The sequence below is a fragment of the Sinocyclocheilus rhinocerous genome, unplaced genomic scaffold (genome assembly GCF_001515625.1).
Source record: "Sinocyclocheilus rhinocerous isolate Xijiao unplaced genomic scaffold, SAMN03320098_v1.1 scaffold4723, whole genome shotgun sequence".
Classification (NCBI taxonomy): domain Eukaryota; kingdom Metazoa; phylum Chordata; class Actinopteri; order Cypriniformes; family Cyprinidae; genus Sinocyclocheilus; species Sinocyclocheilus rhinocerous.
The window spans coordinates 73,396-93,100 of record NW_015629076.1 but is presented as its reverse complement, the minus strand read 5'-3'; the positions used below and the strand labels follow the sequence as shown (position 1 = coordinate 93,100).

The following is a 19,705-nucleotide window of genomic DNA, read 5'->3' as shown; positions in this document are numbered from 1 at the left end:
TATGCTCTGCTCACATGCTCTGATAATAATAGCTTTGTAGGACTAGACTTTACTTTGGATAATTAGTAAAAAAAAAAATTTGTTTCTGATTCTGTTGCATAGAACTGAATAAAAAAAATTGATATTTAATATTAATATAATATATTTTTAATATTGATATTTTATTGTGTTACTTTCAATAAAAGTGTGGTTATTTTATGGAGTTGTTTTTTTTAATTTTTTTATTCAGTATCATTAAAATGACTGAGTTGAATTAAAACGTCTTTAAAAATTACCTTAAATTGTTTAATAAAGTAATAAATAATTATTACGAAGCATTTTCGGCCAAGTGCACCCAGAATTGTAATTTCGGTGCATCCCTAGATTTAATTTATTAACATGAATTCTTGTAATGACCAACATTGGTTAATGTAAATAAGCAAATATACTATTGCTCATTGTTAATTAATGTTTGTTCATAATTAATTATATGAATCAATTAAGTATTAATATGAACCAAGATTAATAAATGCTGTAAAATTATTGCTTGCTGTTATTACGCAGTGCAATAATAACTATTGTTGATAAATTCTGAGATCTGATAAATTGAGACCATTCTAGCTGCAGATTTGTCTTTCTCTGTTCTTTTGCTTTTTACAGTCATAACATCTTTCTCCATCTCTTATGTCTGCAACACTAACATGATGTTTTCACAAGATGTTTCCAGGCTTCGGCAAATACTAGGAATTGTTCCAATTGTGTGGATTTCTATGACGGGTTAAAGCTAAAAACACAAACGAGCCAGTAATCTCAGGTGGAGAAGTACTTCTGTTGCAGTGGTTTGTTTGCTGCAGTATATAAGCAGAGACTGCTGGGCCAGATCCATCCTGATAATAGCTTTATATGGCCCTCTGATTTAGATGAATTCTGTCAACTTTCCCACATCTCGACTCGGTGGGGTGTGGATATATCATCTTTTGAAATATTTTTTATATTCATCTGCAAAGAACTGATATATGCTGAAATAAGAGGTTTCAAGATGCTTTAAAATGTTGTAGTACGTTACAAATGTCCTGAATTCAGTGCTAAACTCTGTTTTTTATTCCCACAGGCGGGAGTAAAAGGCACATTAGGAAGATTGGTAGGCGTTTTTGAGGTGAGTGTTTTCTGATGGTAAACAACAAGGTCAAAAAGAATAAATTAAAGGGATAGTTCACCCAAAAATGAAAATGTGAATGTGTAAATTTATAAAGTAATGCGTTACTTTACTAGTTACTTCAGAAAAGTAATATTATTACGTAACGCACGTTACTTGTAACGCGTTACCCCCAACACTGGTCATTATTGACAATCTATTTTCCTGTTTAACACTGTAAAGCTGCTTTGACACAATCAGTATTGTATAAAGCGCTATACAAATAAAGGTGACTTGACTTAGTAAAATTTTGAGAATAAAGTACATAGGGTAAAGTAAGAGAATAAAGTTGCCACATTATAGATCTTTTTTATTTCAATTGGGGCTACAGCTAATCAATAATAATCGATAATGAAAATAACATTAATAACATTACAGTGAATTATGTATTTATATGGACAAAATATCTGCATTTCAAACAGAAGCATATAATTTGACACAGCTTTCCCTGTCAGGTGCTTTGACACACAAGTCTGCAGTTTACCGCATTTGAGACTATTATTATTTTTTTTTAATCATTTTAAATCAAAACTGTAAGCAATCAGCAATTGATTTTTAGAATTGTGTAGAATGTAATGTTTACATTTAACCCCTTTTTTGCACATAATGTATAGCATAGCATACTTATATACATGACGTAGTATTTCCTGTGAGGCTGTTAAAAATAGTTTTTCTTTATAGAACCGAGACAGAAAGCATAGAACGTATGTCTATGTTCTCATCGTAACCGAGGTTCTGGAGGACTGGGAGGATTCAGTAAATATTGGTAAGGATATGATCTAGAGAAAAGAAAAAAAAAGTACTGTTTTGCTGTTATTTATTTATAAAGTGGCAGCAACCTCATCAACTGAACTTGAAGATATGCATATTTCTGCATGTTTTTTTTTTTTGCCATTTACACTTGGTGCACTTGTTTTCTATGAGTTTCTTTTTTCCCCTAAAATAATCGTCAGTGGATCATTCTTTGCTGTTTCGAGCATTGCCATAGAAACAAATAGGAGCAGCTCAGAGCTCGATCTTAAAATCCTCTCCTAATGACAGTAACTCTGACTGCACGTGAATGCAGCATTACTGCGGTCCTGTTGACTGGTTTTCTGGTGCCTCTCGTTGTTCTCAGGGAGGAAGAGAGAGTGGTTTAAGACAGAAGATGCCCGGCGTGTGCTGCAGTGTCACAAACCTGTGCAAGCATCTTACTTCGAAGCCCTTCAGCAGGACTGTATGACCAGCAACGGCACGTCTCTGGTGGCCACTTACAACATTAATCAAAACTCTCTCTCCAGCATCAGATAACCACCACAACAAGCACAGAAGCCTCGGCGAAATTCTCCAGCATTTTCCACCTTTTCCTGCCCAACTGAACTCCTACTGCAACTACTATCATGTCTTTTTTATTTCAGCGTGCTAATGGCTACATCAAATGAAAGCTGATTGCCTTACCAGCCTTTTTTAGTGTTCAGATGAAGATCACAGTCTGGGGTCACACTGAGATAAAAGTCATAAAATACTTCGCTAATGACATTTTAATGAATACTTGCATGAGATTCTCTTTTCCTAATGCCAGGTTTCCTGAATGCAACCTCACTTTACTATTGTGTCTTGAAATAAGTAGTGTTTGTCATGATGTTGTGGCCCTTTCATTCTGCAGTGTTTGCCTTTAGCCTCTATGGATATGCTGTTAAATAGAGTTGGTTGATTTTTTTTTTTTGCATGCATTGCATATTCACAGTTCTTTAAACTGCTAAACAAAAGAGAGATTGCGTCTTAAATTGATCAAAGTAGTTGAAATCTTAGTCTTATTGCCAGTATTACATACTCGTGTTGGGAATTTCTCTCAGACGCAGCTACTGTCAGGTTCGTTTTCAAGAGCAAATTTGCTAAATGTTCTGATGTCGATGGGGTTTACTGGTTTGGTGGTGCACCGCTTTTACCATTCAAGCTGGTTTTGATTGTGATTGACGGAACGTCTAGTGTGGTGGTTTTTCTGGTTCTGCAATCCCAGATGTCCTGGTTTTCATGTGCACCATTTATTTAAAGCTGCAGTCCGTAAGTTTTGCCTCTTTGTCGCCATCTCTGTTTGAAAACCTGGAATTGCAGCTGTGTGAGGTATTATCTAGCTTGCGTGGGTTGTGCTCCGGCGCGGCTCCAGCGCGGATGAATCTAATGTTCTGAAGAGTGTGTGTGTGTGTGTGGCAGTCAGTCACCGCACCGCTGTGGATATTTGCTGTACTTCGCAATCACATATTATAGCCTACATCTTGGAATATGACCCAAATAAGAATTTTCACCATATATTGCCATCTGAACAAGTAACAAGTCTGCCTCGTTTGTTCTGACCAACTGAGGAAAAAAGCATTACCATAAATATCGCAACCAATGGTGATTAAATCGAAAGATCAGTTAGCTCATATCACATCAAACCGTTCAAATTATTATTATTGTTATACTTTATACTATAACACTTTATACTTTATTATTAGCTGGTTATGCACTTGCTCAAATATTGATTTCGGATCATTTTTAACCAAAAAAAGTTATGGACTGCAGCTTTAAGTGGCTTAATGTGATGCTGGTCGGTCCAGTTTACGGAGTGCACTTGAAGAGTTCATTTGCAAAAACCGATAACTCCATTTTTATTTTTATTTTTAAGAAATCACGTTTTTTTTTATTGCGCATTCCAAGTAATATCAATCAAACTGCAGTTGGGTTGTTTTGATTAAGTAATAATAACTTAAACAAATACAGGTAATTTACTAAATTAAAGTTCATTGAAAGTATGTTTTTTTTTTTTTTACATAATAAAAGTTTGTTTTATAGCAAAAGCAGATAACTCCATATTTCAGGTTTCAGAGTAAAAAAACCCCACTCTTTTAATCTTTGTAATCTCCTCAGATGACAATGTAGACAGACGCCTGACAAACGTTGTTGTTGTTGTGATCATAAACTGTATGGATATGATTACACGCAATACACGGAGCTTTTCCCTCTCCATTGTAACGCGCTGCTTTTGCAAGCTTACGTGAAAACTTTTCAGCTTTTATTTTCCTTTTTCGCCCTGAAGAAGATATCACAGGTTCATTAAGTTCGTCGAAATTATCCATCCTCGGATCACTTTTAGTCAGCTTTGACAAGACTCCTCTCAGCTAGCATAGCACGTCTTTTCAAAGTGAAGTAGCCTTGTCACCTGACCTGAATACAGCACGCTGATTCGCTGAAATGGACTTATCGGCTTCTGTTCAGAAACAACAAGGGCGCTTGTCGGCTTCTGCAGTAAAACGTGAACTCACGATGCCTTGAAAGTGGACAAAACAAGTCCACTTTCAAAATCACCAAAAGTGGACAAAATCACCAAAAACGTTTAGGGTTCAGATCGCGCTATACATGGAGAATAATGCACGGCAATCAGCTCACTTTTTTTTTTAAAGTGGCGTTTATCGGTATTTGCAAATGAACTCTTTACTTGTTTTGTTGTGGTACAGGACTTCATTTAAGACAGAAGAGAGGTGTGGAAGGACACTGAAGTCGAGTTCAAGTGAAATGAGGCTGTTTAGGACACCAGTATCGTAAATCTCACCGTCTCAGCAGCTGTTGATGTCCGATTCTTCCTCATTCTTACCGCTTTTCTAAAGGGTTTTGCACCAGTATTCATAGCACAATAGCAGCAGTATACACATCGTTCAGTTTTAGTTGTGATCATTTCAGTTTGTCTTCTGTCCGCTTATAAACTATAACCATAGAGAGAGTGTGTGTGTGTGTGTGTGTGTGTGTGTGTCTGTGTACAGTATGTGGGTTTGTGTGTGTGTGTGAAGTAATGTGAATAATTAAAGGACTTGATGTTAAGGTTAGCTGTCTGCCTAATACATTGCCTCTTAAGAGGATTGATTTCGTTTGAAATGTTTACAACTTGATTGTAGTTTCTGTTCAGACACTGGATATTCACTGACCTCTTTTCATTTGTTATAGATGACTGTTAATGGTGCCATTTCTTTTTTGAAATGCACTTGTAAATCTCACCGTCTCAGCAGCTGTTGATGTCCGATTCTCATTCATTCTTACCGCTTTTCTAAAGGGTTTTGCACCAGTATTCATAGCACAATAGCAGCAGTATACACATCGTTCAGTTTTAGTTGTGATCATTTCAGTTTGTCTTCTGTCCGCTTATAAACTATAACCATAGAGAGAGTGTGTGTGTGTGTGTGTGTCTGTGTACAGTATGTGGGTTTGTGTGTGTGTGTGTGTGTGAAGTAATGTGAATAATTAAAGGACTTGATGCCAAGGTTAGCTGTCTGCCTAATACATTGCCTCTTAAGAGGATTGATTTCATTTGAAATGTTTACAGCTTGATTGTAGTTTCTGTTCAGACACTGGATATTCACTGACCTCTTTTCATTTGTTATAGATGACTGTTAATGGTGCCATCGGACTACTTTTAGATTACTTTTGACCTAACTCATTTATCACATTGATTTAAAATGGACAATCTTATACCATAGTGATATAAAAATACAAAGAGAAAGAAAATATATTCCAGTTAATTATAATTTTAATCTAATTACAAGTACTACATTTTTGGAATCTGATTACGTAATCCAGATTACATGTAATCAGTTACTCCCAGCTCTGGCCGGCCTAGTCTTAGAAATGGTAGTTGTTCTTGTAAACTTGAAGAATAGCTTTGGTGGGCCACATGGGTCATGGTTAAATATTTGGCACAGGACGATCTCAGGTTAGTCCGGAGGTTTGGGGTCTGAGAGAGTGGCGGTAATGAGCGTCAGTTTGAAGAGGATCAGCTGTGAACCGAGCTCAAACAGATGGCTTGAGGTGCATAATATGGTTGGGCTGTCAAGGACTGACCCTCAAACGCATTTCCCCAGACAGAGGAGAGGAAATGAGAACTTAAGACATTTCTACGCCATTTATATCAAAGCAGAGCAGATGACAGGGATCTCCTGTAGTGGAAAAGGGGGACTCCAGCTGACCTAACTATGATGGCCTACACTGTTAGACATTTCTGTAATTTCTACAGTTATTTACTGTATATCTCCCAGTATAATACTGCAATTTCCATTTACAGTAAGTAACTGTAATACCCTTTGCATCATGGGAAATTTCTGTGACGTCAAACTCCACATACAGTGACTTACTGTATTTTTTAAAATTGCTGTATACTACTGTATTTGCTCTGTGGCGCCATTCCATTGAGGTTGTTTTATTTTTCTCACTTCTTACATTTGGATTGACAAGATTTGCCCTGCACCGTGTCTACAACACCGCAACAGCTTGGGACAGACTATACTGGACGTGTTACATCGCTTGTAATGATTGGCAAATACGTTTGCCCTTCGTGTCAGAAACAGCACGGGGCATCACTTTACTGTCCGCATCCATTGTAGATAGTATCGCTGATTATAATGGGTTCTATATTGTCTTTTGTCGCGCCGTGCCTTTCGCATCCGAGGAAGACACGGAACCTTTTTTCTTTGAAACAAACACGGAACATTTTTTTCTTTGAAATGTCTAACAGTGTACCTAAGAGGGAGAGGCAGATGGTGAGTCTACAGCTCAGGGGTGCATTTTCAACACGACAAAACTCTTGACTTCCATAGTGATGCATCGCTGGGAAACTAGCTAGTATTGAAACCGTAGAAATATGATCGCACCTCCATCGTTTGAACCACATTGATTCAACAATACAGAACTGACTTTAATGATGTTATGTGAAGTAATAACTTCTGCTGATTCATTGATGCAAGATTGCATTTAAAGTCAAATATTCATTGTTTATTTATATGAAACAAAAAATAGTTACGTTAAATCGAGCCCGGTCTCATGAAAATGTGTATAAATAGTACGCCAAATAAAAACGAAAACTCGTGGTATTGATACGCAAAAATGGACTTTGACGTGTATATGATACTCATGTGTTTGGCGTGCATATAATACGCAGTTTTCGCATATATAAGATACGCATCTACCCCACAACCCTAAACCTACCCATCGCGTAGCATATACACGCCAAAGTCCATTTTTGCGTATCCGTACCACAAATTTTCCTTTTTATTTGCCGTACTATTTATACGCACTTTCATGAGATCAGGTTTGGTTAAATCATATTATCATGCATCTATGCCTGTCAGATATGTGGTTCTCGCTGAAAAGCTAATATATAGATTGATATAGATTATTTAAAATGAAAAGAAAGATATCTATTGTTCTGCATGTTAGTTTGATTGTTGTGCCCAGGAACATGATCTAAACAAGTTAACATGTCATACTAACAGGAAAAATAGTTCCAACCACACAAGTTTGTGATGATGTTTGTTACTGTTTGTTGTAACTATGGTTTCAGGAAACACTGAATCATTGAACTTTGTTGGTAACAATGGAGCTTGCGATCATAGTTGGTTAAACATTTTTTGGATAACACACCCAAGGTTTGTTGGTTAGATGCAAGAATGAGCACAACTGGTTAGTGACAACCTTCTTCAATATTTTATAGACTTTTATATTTTATAGATTTTATAGGATGACACTTGGTTTCATGACTGATTCTGTATGCTCAATGTCCTTATGAACGCGCTTCAGAACCAAAGACAGCAGCTGCACAAACAGTGATGGAATTGGGGGAACAATTCACACTTAAAATAACTGTCTTCATCAACGGTAAGGACAAAAGAATAACTAATTGGTCAAGGTTTGGTTGGTTGCACGCTGTGTTATCTCTTATGCTTGTCAGTATCGTCGTGAACTACTTAAAATATCCTTATATTAGGAAAAGTTTACCCACAATTTGCTGAAAATGTGCTCACTCTCAGGCCATGCAAGATGTAGGTGAGTTTGTTTCTTCATCAGATTTGGAGAAATGTAGCATTGCATCAGTGTCTCAGCAATGGATGCTCTGCAGTGAATGGGTGCCGTCAGAATGAGAGTCCAAACAGCTGATAAAAACATCACAATAATCCACAAGTAATCCACACCACTCCAGTCCATCAGTTAACGACTTGTGAAGAGAAAAGAACATGTGTGTAAGAAATAAATCAATCAAGATGTTTTTAACATTATACTGCAGCTTCTGGCTAAAATATTAGTCCATATTCCATAATATTGGTTTCTCCAGTAAAAAAAAAGTAATCTCATCTGAATCAGGAGAGAAATATGCACAGATCAAAACAGCAAACTTGTGGGTGGATTTTGATGTGAGACAAAACAGGAGATGGCCTTTTTCACTGGAGAAGCGTTATTATGGATTATGGACTCATATTTTAGACAAAAGCACCAGTTTGAAGTTAAAAATGTATGTTTCTTACAAACACACATCTTTTGTCTTCTCAAGTCGTTAACTGATGGACTGGGGTGGTGTGGATTACTTGTGGATTATTGTGATGTTTTTATCAGCTGTTTGGACCCTCATTCTGACGGCACCCATTCACTGCAGAGCACCGAGACACTGATGCAATGCTACATTTCTCCAAATCTGATGAAGCAAACTCATTCTAATCTTGGATGGCCTGAGGGTGAGCACATTTTCAGCAATCTTTTTTTTTTTTTTGGTGAACTGTTCTTTTAAATGTCCCCTGGTCAGTGTATAGGGAACAGTGAACAACATGAATTGTAACAGCTTCAGTTTCTGAGAAATATTCGGTGCGTCACCTGGCTATACTCCCACACAGCCATGCGTGTGAGGGATATTAAGCTGTAATCAGATTCATATAATGCTTTATAAGTGAGATGAAAGAGTACTTGTCAGTCTTACTGACATCACATTTAATGTGTTTTACATACTATTTATATGCTCCGAGCAAAGATTATATAACTGTTGAATATTTGGCTAACCTGAAATGCAGGCATTGTTGTGACGAGTCAGAAGCGTGTGGATCCATTTGCAGCTTTTATTAGAATGGTCAGACAATACAAGGTCAAATACCGGCAAGGTAGAACAGCAGAGACAAGGCTGAGACAGAGTCGAGTACCAGGCGAGAGATCGGGGCAGGCGGCAAGCAATCAGAGTCCAGGGGAAACAATCCAAGTCGGGGCAGGCAGATAACAATCAGAGTAACGGGAAACAGTCCAATAACAGATGCACAGAAAATCAAACACGGGTATAACGCTCGGAAATGACAGCCAGGGCAAATCAAGACTTCGCAGAGAGTCCGTGTGCGTGAGTGGTTTATATGTGTGTGTGTATATGAGGTGCAGGGGTGGATGATTAATCAGTCCCAGGCATGAGGGGTGATGGGATTTGGAGTCCGAATGGGAATGTCTAATATTCGGGAGCCGGTTCCCTCTGGTGGTGCGGAGGAGGCGGTAAGGGAGCCTCCTCTGTAACAGGCATGGGTGTACCATACGCATAAATACATATTAATATAGCCATCCACACAAAAGCCTCTATGCTGTTGACTTCACTCTCTCAGTATTAGACTGAAACCTAAAGACTCCAGAAGAATAAGATGACATGCTCTTTTCTAGAGGTGGAGTCTGTTGTTATGGAAAAATGCATACTGCACTATTTGTTTGAGAGCTTAAAAGGAATACAAATCAAGAGAAAAAAAATATGATTGTACCCCCATGAAACAGCATTCAAGCAATTCATAAATAATGCATTTCTTCTGAAATACGGACTGGGTTGTAGAAATCATCAAGTGTAAAATATCAGGCGCATGTTTTTCTCACATGCTTGAAAGAGGCGTCGCGGCTCGCGGTGGTTCCCTGTCGGTGGGCATCACGCGTGTGAACGACAGCTCGAGCTCGGGCTGAACCAGCCCCCACCGGCGGAGAGCGCGCGAGCACATCGCTGCGTACAGCGTGATCCGGTGGATGCGGAGGGACACGGGCGCGGGGTCACCTTCTGTCACTGCGAACGAGAGAATCTCCAGAGAAACATTCTCGGTAGGAAACATTCATGTTTTCATGTTTCGGCTTATGGGGAATATTACTGTATGTTGCATATTTTACCCGGGTATTGCTTTGCGTAAAAGGGTTTCTGTTCAAGCCTTTTTTATCCTAAACAGTGCTTGTCACGGCATCATGTTAAACACCGACGAAGAAAATAAAATGCATATAGCGAGCGATTCAGTCGCGTCGTTATGACCTTACTTGTTTGTTATACTCATAAATATTAAATACAGGCTATGCATCCAGCGAGTAAATAGACATGTTTTAAATAAAAACGTTACTGTTGTTAATGAAATGTCGGGAATTTCACGCAAAGCAAAATCACGTTGAATAACCAGCAGCGCAAATGAATCATTTTAGCCAAAGAAAAATCTGAGCAAGGCCGTGTTGATAATCAGGATCGCCTCACTGTTATTTCTAACGTTTTGAACATCAAACATGACACATCGCCTAGGCTCTCATCCATATAGATGCTTTTTTCTTCTTCAGTAGCTTCAGTGCTGGTTGGCGTAGCTATACTTTTAGGCATATGGCCTAAAACAAAACAAGAAAATCTCACCACATCTGAAGTATAGAAATAGGCTATCAATCTGTTTGAGATTATTTTACCAAATGTATGATTAAAATGAAATGCAATAAAACCTGTCGGAAAAAATAAGGAGTGCGATTTCAATGAATGCGTCCCGACTGGTCGTTACATAACAGCTACCAACAACAACACTTGACAGTCAGTCATCGATGAAGAAAAGCCCAAAGCATCACAGAGACATTCACCACACAGCTCGAGATACGCATTCATCTGTGTTTTCATTTTGTGAAATAGTATAATATGTTGATGATAAATCGTGTTTTAAATCGGTTTCATTCCTTAACCATGTAACAAATGCACGAAAGGCCTTATTCCTATACTATTATACTGATAGTGTTTTTTTTAGCCAATCAAACTGCTACATTCATTCAGCCCACATCTATCAGGCAACTCTTTCATGGTCGTAAATATTATACTCTTATTATACACATATACAGACGAGTCCTCAAGTGGTTTGATCACAGGTGATTTTTGAAACGAAATGTCAGTTCATTTAAATATGGAATTATTTAATTAACAGTGGAGGTTAAAAACCAGTATCACTGAATCTTCAGTTCATCTGCTTTGTATGTTTGCTGATGGAGGGAGCTCTGGATTAAAAAAACAAACAAAAAAACATGTTTTTCTTTTTAATTGTTTGACTATTTAGCTCAATCATATTTACTACATTACTTTACATTGTACATATCTTGCAGTGTGATGACTTTTCTTGGGTAAATGTGCATTGGTTGGCTGTTGTGCATGCTGTTGCATTGGAGCTGTCCGTGGTCCTGAAACCAGATGTGCCCTCTTTATCTTTAAAAGTGATGCAACCACATCTAATGTATGATATTAAGAGTTTAGAAAGTGTCTTTAGCTAGCATTTCCATTCCCGTTCGCGAATGTCGTTGCAGCAAAAACGACAGTATTGTGGGTTTAAAAATTAAAAGTCAGAGAAAATAAGAAATTGTCAGAAATGTGTGAAACGATGGTTTGTTAAATTTTGTCAGACATTGCAAAAGTTCTGGGTGGCACGTCAGGTTAGTGTACTATATCATTATCAGCCTTTATTATCCTGTTTTCCTGCATTTGTGATTGTATTGAAATGGATATACCACAACACAACAGAGAGGAAATAAGCTTTTCCCATTTAGAGTTTAATTATGTTTTATGTTCTGTTAGAACATACTTATTTTACTGAATATGTCATTAAAAGGATCTGATGTCAACTCAGCCATAATATGGGTAGATGTATTGCGATCACACAGCCAACACTGACTGAATGGATCTGAGATTTCATCTTAAACACTAATGAATGATTGAATGTAGAAGCTTCAAGCTAATGAGGTGTGTAACACTGTCGGTACATCAACCTGAAACAATAACAACATTTTATAGCTCATCTTTCATTTTAAAAGCCTAATTTAAGAAGAGGAGATGGAAATCTCTAAATCTTTATTCATCAGGGAATGAGGTGTGTAACACTGTCGGTACATCAACCTGAAACAATAACAACATTTTATAGCTCATCTTTCATTTTAAAAGCCTAATTTAAGAAGAGAAGAGATGGAAATCTCTAAATCTTTATTCATCAGGCAAGATGGGATTTTTCCATCACTTTCATCAGCTCACAGCTTCAAGTCAGTCAAGTCACCTTTATTTGTATAGCGCTTTATACAATACTGGTTGTGTCAAAGCAGCTTTACAGTGTTAAACAGGAAAATAGTTTGTCAGTAATGCAAGAAGACAATAACAGTCATTTTTCAGCTAAAGGCAGTTCATTGATGATTCAGTCATGATCAGTTCAGCTCTCTTCAATAGTGTCTGTGCAATCAGTCAAGCGTCCCCAACTAAGCAAGCCAAAGGAACCAAACTCCATCAGTGACAGAAATGGAGAAAAAACCTTGGGAGAAACCAGGCTCAGTCGGGGGCACCAGCATGGTGTGGTTCAATTCCAGGCTGCAACACAGGTGCAGAGGACATGTCTGGTTCCCGTGGTCTTGTGCCGCTGGTCTATGAGGGGACGAGGTCTTCACAGGGGATCTGTCTCTGGGGCTCATCTACTTGACATGGTCTCCGCTGACAAACAGGGCTGTAGAGGTCGACTCTGGATGCTGAAGCTTCAGTCCCCCTGGAGTAACCCGGGGTTATGTGTCTCGCTCAAGGGCAAAATGGCTCATTTGCAAGTATTGTATTATTTACAGTAAACTACTGTAATGTGCGTTCTGGGTATTTTTACGGCATTTACAGTAATTTACTGCTAATATGAATTTGCGGTACTTTACTGTTTGTGCAAAAGCAGTAGTGCTACTGTAAATGAAGTGCTACTACATTCTGCAGATGAAAAACATGAATTTGCATTCTCATTTCTCTCATTTTAAAATTATCCAGCATGTGTATAGCTTTAATAGTTCCTCTAATAATGGAAAAATAAATACATAAAAAATCCACAATTGCGTTCCCACGATTTTCAATAGGCTATCAGAAAAATACAGACAGGCATTGTGAAACTTGAGGGTTTTTTGTTGTTGTTTTTTTTCAATGCCAGGGTAAACTCAAGTGTGGTGAAATAAATTTAATTTTTTAATGATATATATATATATATATACAGTGTTGGCGAAAGTTACTTTTAAAAGTAATGCATTACAATATTGTGTTACTTCCTTAAAAAGTAACTAATTACGTTACTTAGTTACTTTTTATTGAAAGTAATGCGTTACGTTACTTTTGCATTATTTTTTAAATCTGGGCTGGGCTTGCTCGTTTGCTTTTAATATAAAAAGTTCTATTTTTGGCTAATGTTAAAGCCTTTTCACACCAAAAGCCTCAGGCTGAAGGAAATGTAAATTCACGTCTGTACAGTATACACAGAAGAAGAAAGTTCAACACTCTTCAGCAATAAAAAAGAAGAAGAAATGTTAGTTTATCTTGTGTAATTTTTGCTTATTAGTATGGTTGAATTGGATCACCGAAGGTCAGCAGCAAATTGGTTAATAAAATGAGATTAAATACATAAAGGGTATTTGTATTATTTAACATATTTAATTATTGCAGCTTTGAGTGATATTCTGAGTTGCTTTAATGTCTGGGTAAGCACAAGTGTGTTGAAATAAATGTATTTTTTTAAATGATTAAAAAATAATATATATAAACTTTGCTTACATCCCACAAAATTTAAATTTTATTCGCATGCAAAGCCCGCGCAACAACCTGGCAGAGGTTATATAAACTGAGGTTTGTGTCTGGTGCACACATAATGGTGCTAACCTAACCCTTCTGAGAGGATCGCCAGACTTCAGCTGCGAGTTTTCTTGAGGTGAGTACTTTTTACTTAACAAATTTATTTTATAACTTACTTTTAAAACGTAAACCATTACCAATAGCAATGAAAACATTTATGCCAGTGCATACGCCAGAAGAAAAAAAAAAGTAAAGTAATTAATTCAATAATAAAAATACATTCCTTATTATGGCTTCTAGTTTGTTAAAAGAAGCAAAGTCTCATCAAAGTCAGTGCTTTCTGAATTTTCATATAAATTTTTTTACGTTATACGTTATACGTATATATACGTTATAGTATATATTCTCTTCTCTCTTTTTTCAGTGTTGATTGTCATTTGAATGTGTAAGTGATCAATCTAGCAGTCATTATAGATCTGTAATTGATAGTGATTAGTCAAAAATCACTGATGGAAAATTATGATTCTTCTTTTTTTCTCTTTTATGCTTGTTTCAACAGAAGCTAATGCACCCCAAAGGCTCTTGTGAGAACCACGGCACTGAGCATCTTTGGCTTTGTAAGTATGTGTTTTGACTAACTATCAGACGCAGTATATTTAACATTAGATTAACTGCAGCTATGCTATGCAGCAAATTAGTGCAATCAGACATGTCTTAAGACATTAAAGAGATACGTTGTTAAAAAAAAAACATATTCTGAGTTGCTTTTAACTGTTTTTATTAATTTTGAGGAAAACTAAATCTGATTTATTTTATTTTATTTTTTTGTGAGTGAGTGAGATGAGAGAAAAATTAGAAAACGGCTCCTTTACGTTGTTAAAAAAAAAAAAAAAAAAAGATCAAGCATCCAGCACATGTGATTTTCCATTTTAATTACATACTGAATAGTCAATAATCACTGATGATAAAGATTCACACAGACATATGCTATATCTCTCACACATTCATTGATGATTCCTCTTTCCTTCCCTTTTGCTTGTGTGTCAGCAGGAGCTAACTGCACCCCAAAGGCTGTCTATAAACACATTTAGATTAGATTAATTCATGACATAAAGATAATGAGATAAACCCATTTCTCACACATTTTCCCTCTGTTTTGTTTCAGATCAGCCATCAGTGGTTATGGATCTCTGCTTTGATTTGTTGTGATGAATTCAGTTCTCCATTATTATTATTATTATTATTATTATTATTATTAATGTTGTTGAATAAAGCACAATGAATAATGGATGTATTTAGGAGTGACAATGAATAAAAATATACTGTTGTAAATGGACTCAAGTCACTTATTTGGAATTTATTAAATCCAGTACATTCATGTAAAATATTCAAAGATTTTGTTAAATAAATAGTGTAAAATAAATTACAGTAAAGTTATTGTAATACTAATATACCGTAAAACTAAGTTGCAGTAATTATATTTTACTGTAAAATTACTTTGCGGTAAGGGTATAATACTGTAAAATGAAATTGCGGTAAGCTACTGTAAAGGGGCAGTTAGTAAATTACCGCAAAAATACAGTAAAATGCTGTATGGTACAGTGTTTTGTTCAGGGAACATGACCAGATTAATGGCAGCAAAGTACAACATTCAAATCACGAGTCCTCTGTATTGTCCTAAATTAGTGGTTGTTTTCTAGATTATTATAATAGTATATTCTAGATAAGATGCATTTTGCCTTGCGGTGTGGAGAATTGTCCAGTAAAGTTTTGCTGCAGAGTTGTGCTGTGTATTAGTTTGTGCCTTTCTGAGTTATTGCATCATTTCTAAGCTAATTATCTCCTTATGAATCACTTGTCTTCAACAACTTCCATCTTGTATGTTGCTTTGAACAAAAGCTTCTGTAAAATGATCACATATAAATGTCAAAATACATGTAATCTGTCACACTGCTGTGAGTTTGCGGTCATTTCAAATATAATTGTAAATGTCACATCCTTCAAAAACAGCCTCTTTGTAAAGCTGCATTATGATGATTCATAAAACAATCTGTGCTGAAATGTATCGCTCAAACTGAAATGATCAGGGATCTTGTGAACACTTTTTTGGGGTCTGAATGTTTATTAAACAGCTTCTCCACATAAATTTATAGTTTACATGAGGATCACAGATCTGCCAATGGGGCAAGACAAATAATCTTGTTTTCCCTTTGAATTAAGATTATTTTTCTAACCCCATTGGCAACTAATTTTTGCAGTGTAGGCATATTTCTATATTCTTTATGTGATACCTTTCTACAGAGTTGATTGACAAAACGTTGTCACAGATCTCTCTGTAGAGTGCATAAAAAAATCAGATTTGTTCTTTGGGTGAGAAGGTGGGACTGCTTCCGCTTTTACACCACATGCATGTGTCGCGAGTGTTGAGCGCGTCCCTCTGCGCCTTTTCTTCAGTGGCAGGACTCTGGTTCCCAGCATGCACTGCAGCATGAATGACTGTGCGGTTTGCTCTGATGCTGTGTTTGTTGCACCTTTAAGGCACGTGTCATGTACTGTAGTGTAAACTGCATGTGATTACTGAATGCCACCATTGAGTTTATCAGCTTCTTCACACAAAAGTGAAAATCTGAAGACTGTGTTGGCTGCTCTTTTCTATACAATTACAACGAATGGGTGATGAAGCTTTACCGAAGCCATTCTCTTTGTTTGAAAAACAGATCAAATATACAGTTTTTCTCATGATTCTGTGCACATATAGTTTGAAATCAGCCTGAACTATCAAGATTTTAGCAGGCCACATGAACCAGTGGCACGCTGAGTCGCTGACCCTTACCTGGCCTTGCCACTGCTTTACACTGACAGGAAATACCTATTTAATTCACAGAGTGAGTCTTAAATGAGGACTTGTGTCTGGCAGTGGTCTCTTTGCATGTAGCTGTGCTCTAAGGAGTTGTAGCGCTACACAAACTTTACTTTATGCCTCTTTTTTTCTGCAGATGCCCTCTATTACTTGTGTTAGCCACACAGAAACAGATAAGCCACTTATAAATTGTTCCAAGATTAACTGCCAATCCAACATCTGATTATTTATCCATAAATTTACCTATTATCTAAAAAAAAACTTGCAAAACGTGTGCATCATTGCTGTACAGATGCTACTTTAAGAAACCCCTAAATTTGCAGAGTTACTCAGAGCTAACAAGCCTGAACAAAAGTTTGGCCAGTTGTCTTAACACAGTTCACTTGGCGCTGCAATGATTTGTTTTGCCAGAGACAATACAATCAGTGATTTTGAATAGAAATAGCGTTAACAGCAGCAACACATGACTGCTAAATGCTTATTTAATGACTGAATTAACTGATTACAGACTTCACTAGTCGACAAATCAGATTAATCATTAAAGACCTAATCTTTTTTTAATTAAAAGGTAGTTTCATGTAGAGAAGTCATTGATGCAGCATTTAGCTGTGTTTATAAGGTAGAGAGCGCCAGCAGAACCACTGGCTGATTTGCATTGCTTGGCCTACAGTAAGTATTTGCTGCTGGCCTTCATCAAGATACACAAGCTCATGTTGGTTAGTTCAGGATGCTCTTGTTGTCTTCACGAGGAACATGGCTGAAATTGGCTGCGTGTGAGTGATGCCATGCACCTCTGCTGTTGGGGTTTGTCAATTATGTGCAGTTGGACTTTTATACAGTCAGCATTGTGTGTGAACTACTCAGCATATTGGGAATGAACGGCAATGCTAAGAAGTTATTTATAGCTTAGAATTTGTCTTGACTAAGAAATGCAAAACTGGTAAGGAGCGACTGAAATTCTGTTCTACAGTAAGAGGTTGAGATGCTACTTTTCTTGTGCTCATATTATCTGTCCAGGGTGCCCCCTTAATCCAGATCACACACTCTACATAGGGCACCTACCCCCGGCAGCACCATCTTACTCTAGGAGGCTATTTGAAAGGTTTATAGTTTGGTTTCGGGAGTCCCCAACAACAGGTTTACATGCATGCAAGGTCAAAAAACACTTTTCAATTTGATCTTTTTTCTCAACGACTCTCAAACAATTCGTTTGAAGATTCATCTTTCCAAACCCCTCCTTTGCATGATGTTACTCTGCTCTGATTGGTCAGATACATGGAGTACTGATAAAGCACTGCAGTTTGTAAACCAACGTATTGCTCCATCCTTTATCATGACTCTAAGTAATAAGAACGACAGAGATTCTATATTAATCGACACATTTCTAGACAATAGCTAGATTATCAGAGCTATAATGTGAGTTAGCCGGAGACTTACAGCTGCACTGACTGTATACACAACACAGCACACTACTTATTTTGCACGCTCGACAGAACATCAAAGCAACAATTATTAATCATACTTACAGGTTGTGATTCGGAGGAGCAAATTGTTCCAAACAAACTGGGCATTGACTCATCTTTCAAAGACAACCGGTTTACGAATCTCGCATCGAACTCGCAGAGATTGGAGAAGCAGTCGTCAGTGAAATGACGGGAACACAGCAAAAAGTTGTGATTATACTGCTGTGGTGTCGAAGTAAAGATGAATTTTAACCACTGATTCTTCTCAGCCTCATCCTTTGGAAGTGAAAATAAACCAAATTCACAGCGCAGAGCACAGCGTCTTCTTGACATTATGTTATGTTAGTATAAAGTTTTTTTGCGGGATGTTCACGCAGAAAGTAGGCGGGCTCGGGAGTCCCCAACAACAGGTTTACATGCATGCAAGGTCAAAAAACACTTTTCAATTTGATCTTTTTTCTCAACGACTCTCAAACAATTCGTTTGAAGATTCATCTTTCCAAACCCCTCCTTTGCATGATGTTACTCTGCTCTGATTGGTCAGATACATGGAGTACTGATAAAGCACTGCAGTTTGTAAACCAACGTATTGCTCCATCCTTTATCATGACTCTAAGTAATAAGAACGACAGAGATTCTATATTAATCGACACATTTCTAGACAATAGCTAGATTATCAGAGCTATAATGTGAGTTAGCCGGAGACTTACAGCTGCACTGACTGTATACACAACACAGCACACTACTTATTTTGCACGCTCGACAGAACATCAAAGCAACAATTATTAATCATACTTACAGGTTGTGATTCGGAGGAGCAAATTGTTCCAAACAAACTGGGCATTGACTCATCTTTCAAAGACAACCGGTTTACGAATCTCGCATCGAACTCGCAGAGATTGGAGAAGCAGTCGTCAGTGAAATGACGGGAACACAGCAAAAAGTTGTGATTATACTGCTGTGGTGTCGAAGTAAAGATGAATTTTAACCACTGATTCTTCTCAGCCTCATCCTTTGGAAGTGAAAATAAACCAAATTCACAGCGCAGAGCACAGCGTCTTCTTGACATTATGTTATGTTAGTATAAAGTTTTTTTGCGGGATGTTCACGCAGAAAGTAGGCGGGCATTATGCAAATGTGTTAACTTGTGACGCGTGAACTTCACGGAAATGGGATTCAAATTACAAATGACTTGTTTAAGAGGTTCAGAGTCGACTCTTTCTTTTGAGAGACGATAACTTTATTTATGATGCACTTTACAGACTGTTTTCATTCACATTCAGCTGCATTAATACACACTGCATGAAAGGTCATTTTCAAAAATCCATAATAGGGGCACTTTAATAAAAGTAACTGTTAAATTGCAAAGTAAGAAAGAAATTACAGTGTTTTACACCTCACGAAGAATAACAGCCAATTTTTTACCATTATTTTTCTTAAAGGGGTCATATGATGCGATTTCAATTTTTCCTTTCTCTTTGGAGTGTTACAAGCTCTTGGTGCATAAAGAAGATCTGTAAAGTTGCAAAGACTAAAGTCTCAAATCCAAAGAGATATTCTTTATAAAAGTT

At 37.1% G+C, this 19,705-nt stretch overlaps 2 protein-coding genes across 5 annotated transcripts in view; both read left to right on the top strand.

The window, feature by feature from the left end:
- LOC107738789 (diphosphoinositol polyphosphate phosphohydrolase 1-like) overlaps window positions 1-2,577 on the top strand; it is a 7,214-nt gene extending 4,637 nt beyond the window's left edge. For all 4 annotated transcript variants that reach the window (XM_016550636.1, XM_016550633.1, XM_016550635.1 and 1 more), the window contains 3 exons: window positions 1,091-1,135; window positions 1,856-1,940; window positions 2,292-2,577. In XM_016550636.1, the coding sequence (XP_016406122.1) occupies window positions 1,091-1,135; window positions 1,856-1,940; window positions 2,292-2,464 (303 nt within the window). In that variant the 3' untranslated portion in view covers window positions 2,465-2,577. The remainder of the gene's footprint in view (window positions 1-1,090; window positions 1,136-1,855; window positions 1,941-2,291) is intronic.
- Window positions 2,578-9,942: 7,365 nt separating this feature from the next.
- The window catches only part of LOC107738788 (protein kinase C and casein kinase substrate in neurons protein 1-like), a 41,026-nt gene continuing 31,263 nt past the window's right edge, over window positions 9,943-19,705 (top strand). The window contains exon 1 of the mRNA XM_016550632.1: window positions 9,943-10,057. The gene's annotated coding sequence lies outside the window, so the exon portion shown is untranslated. The remainder of the gene's footprint in view (window positions 10,058-19,705) is intronic.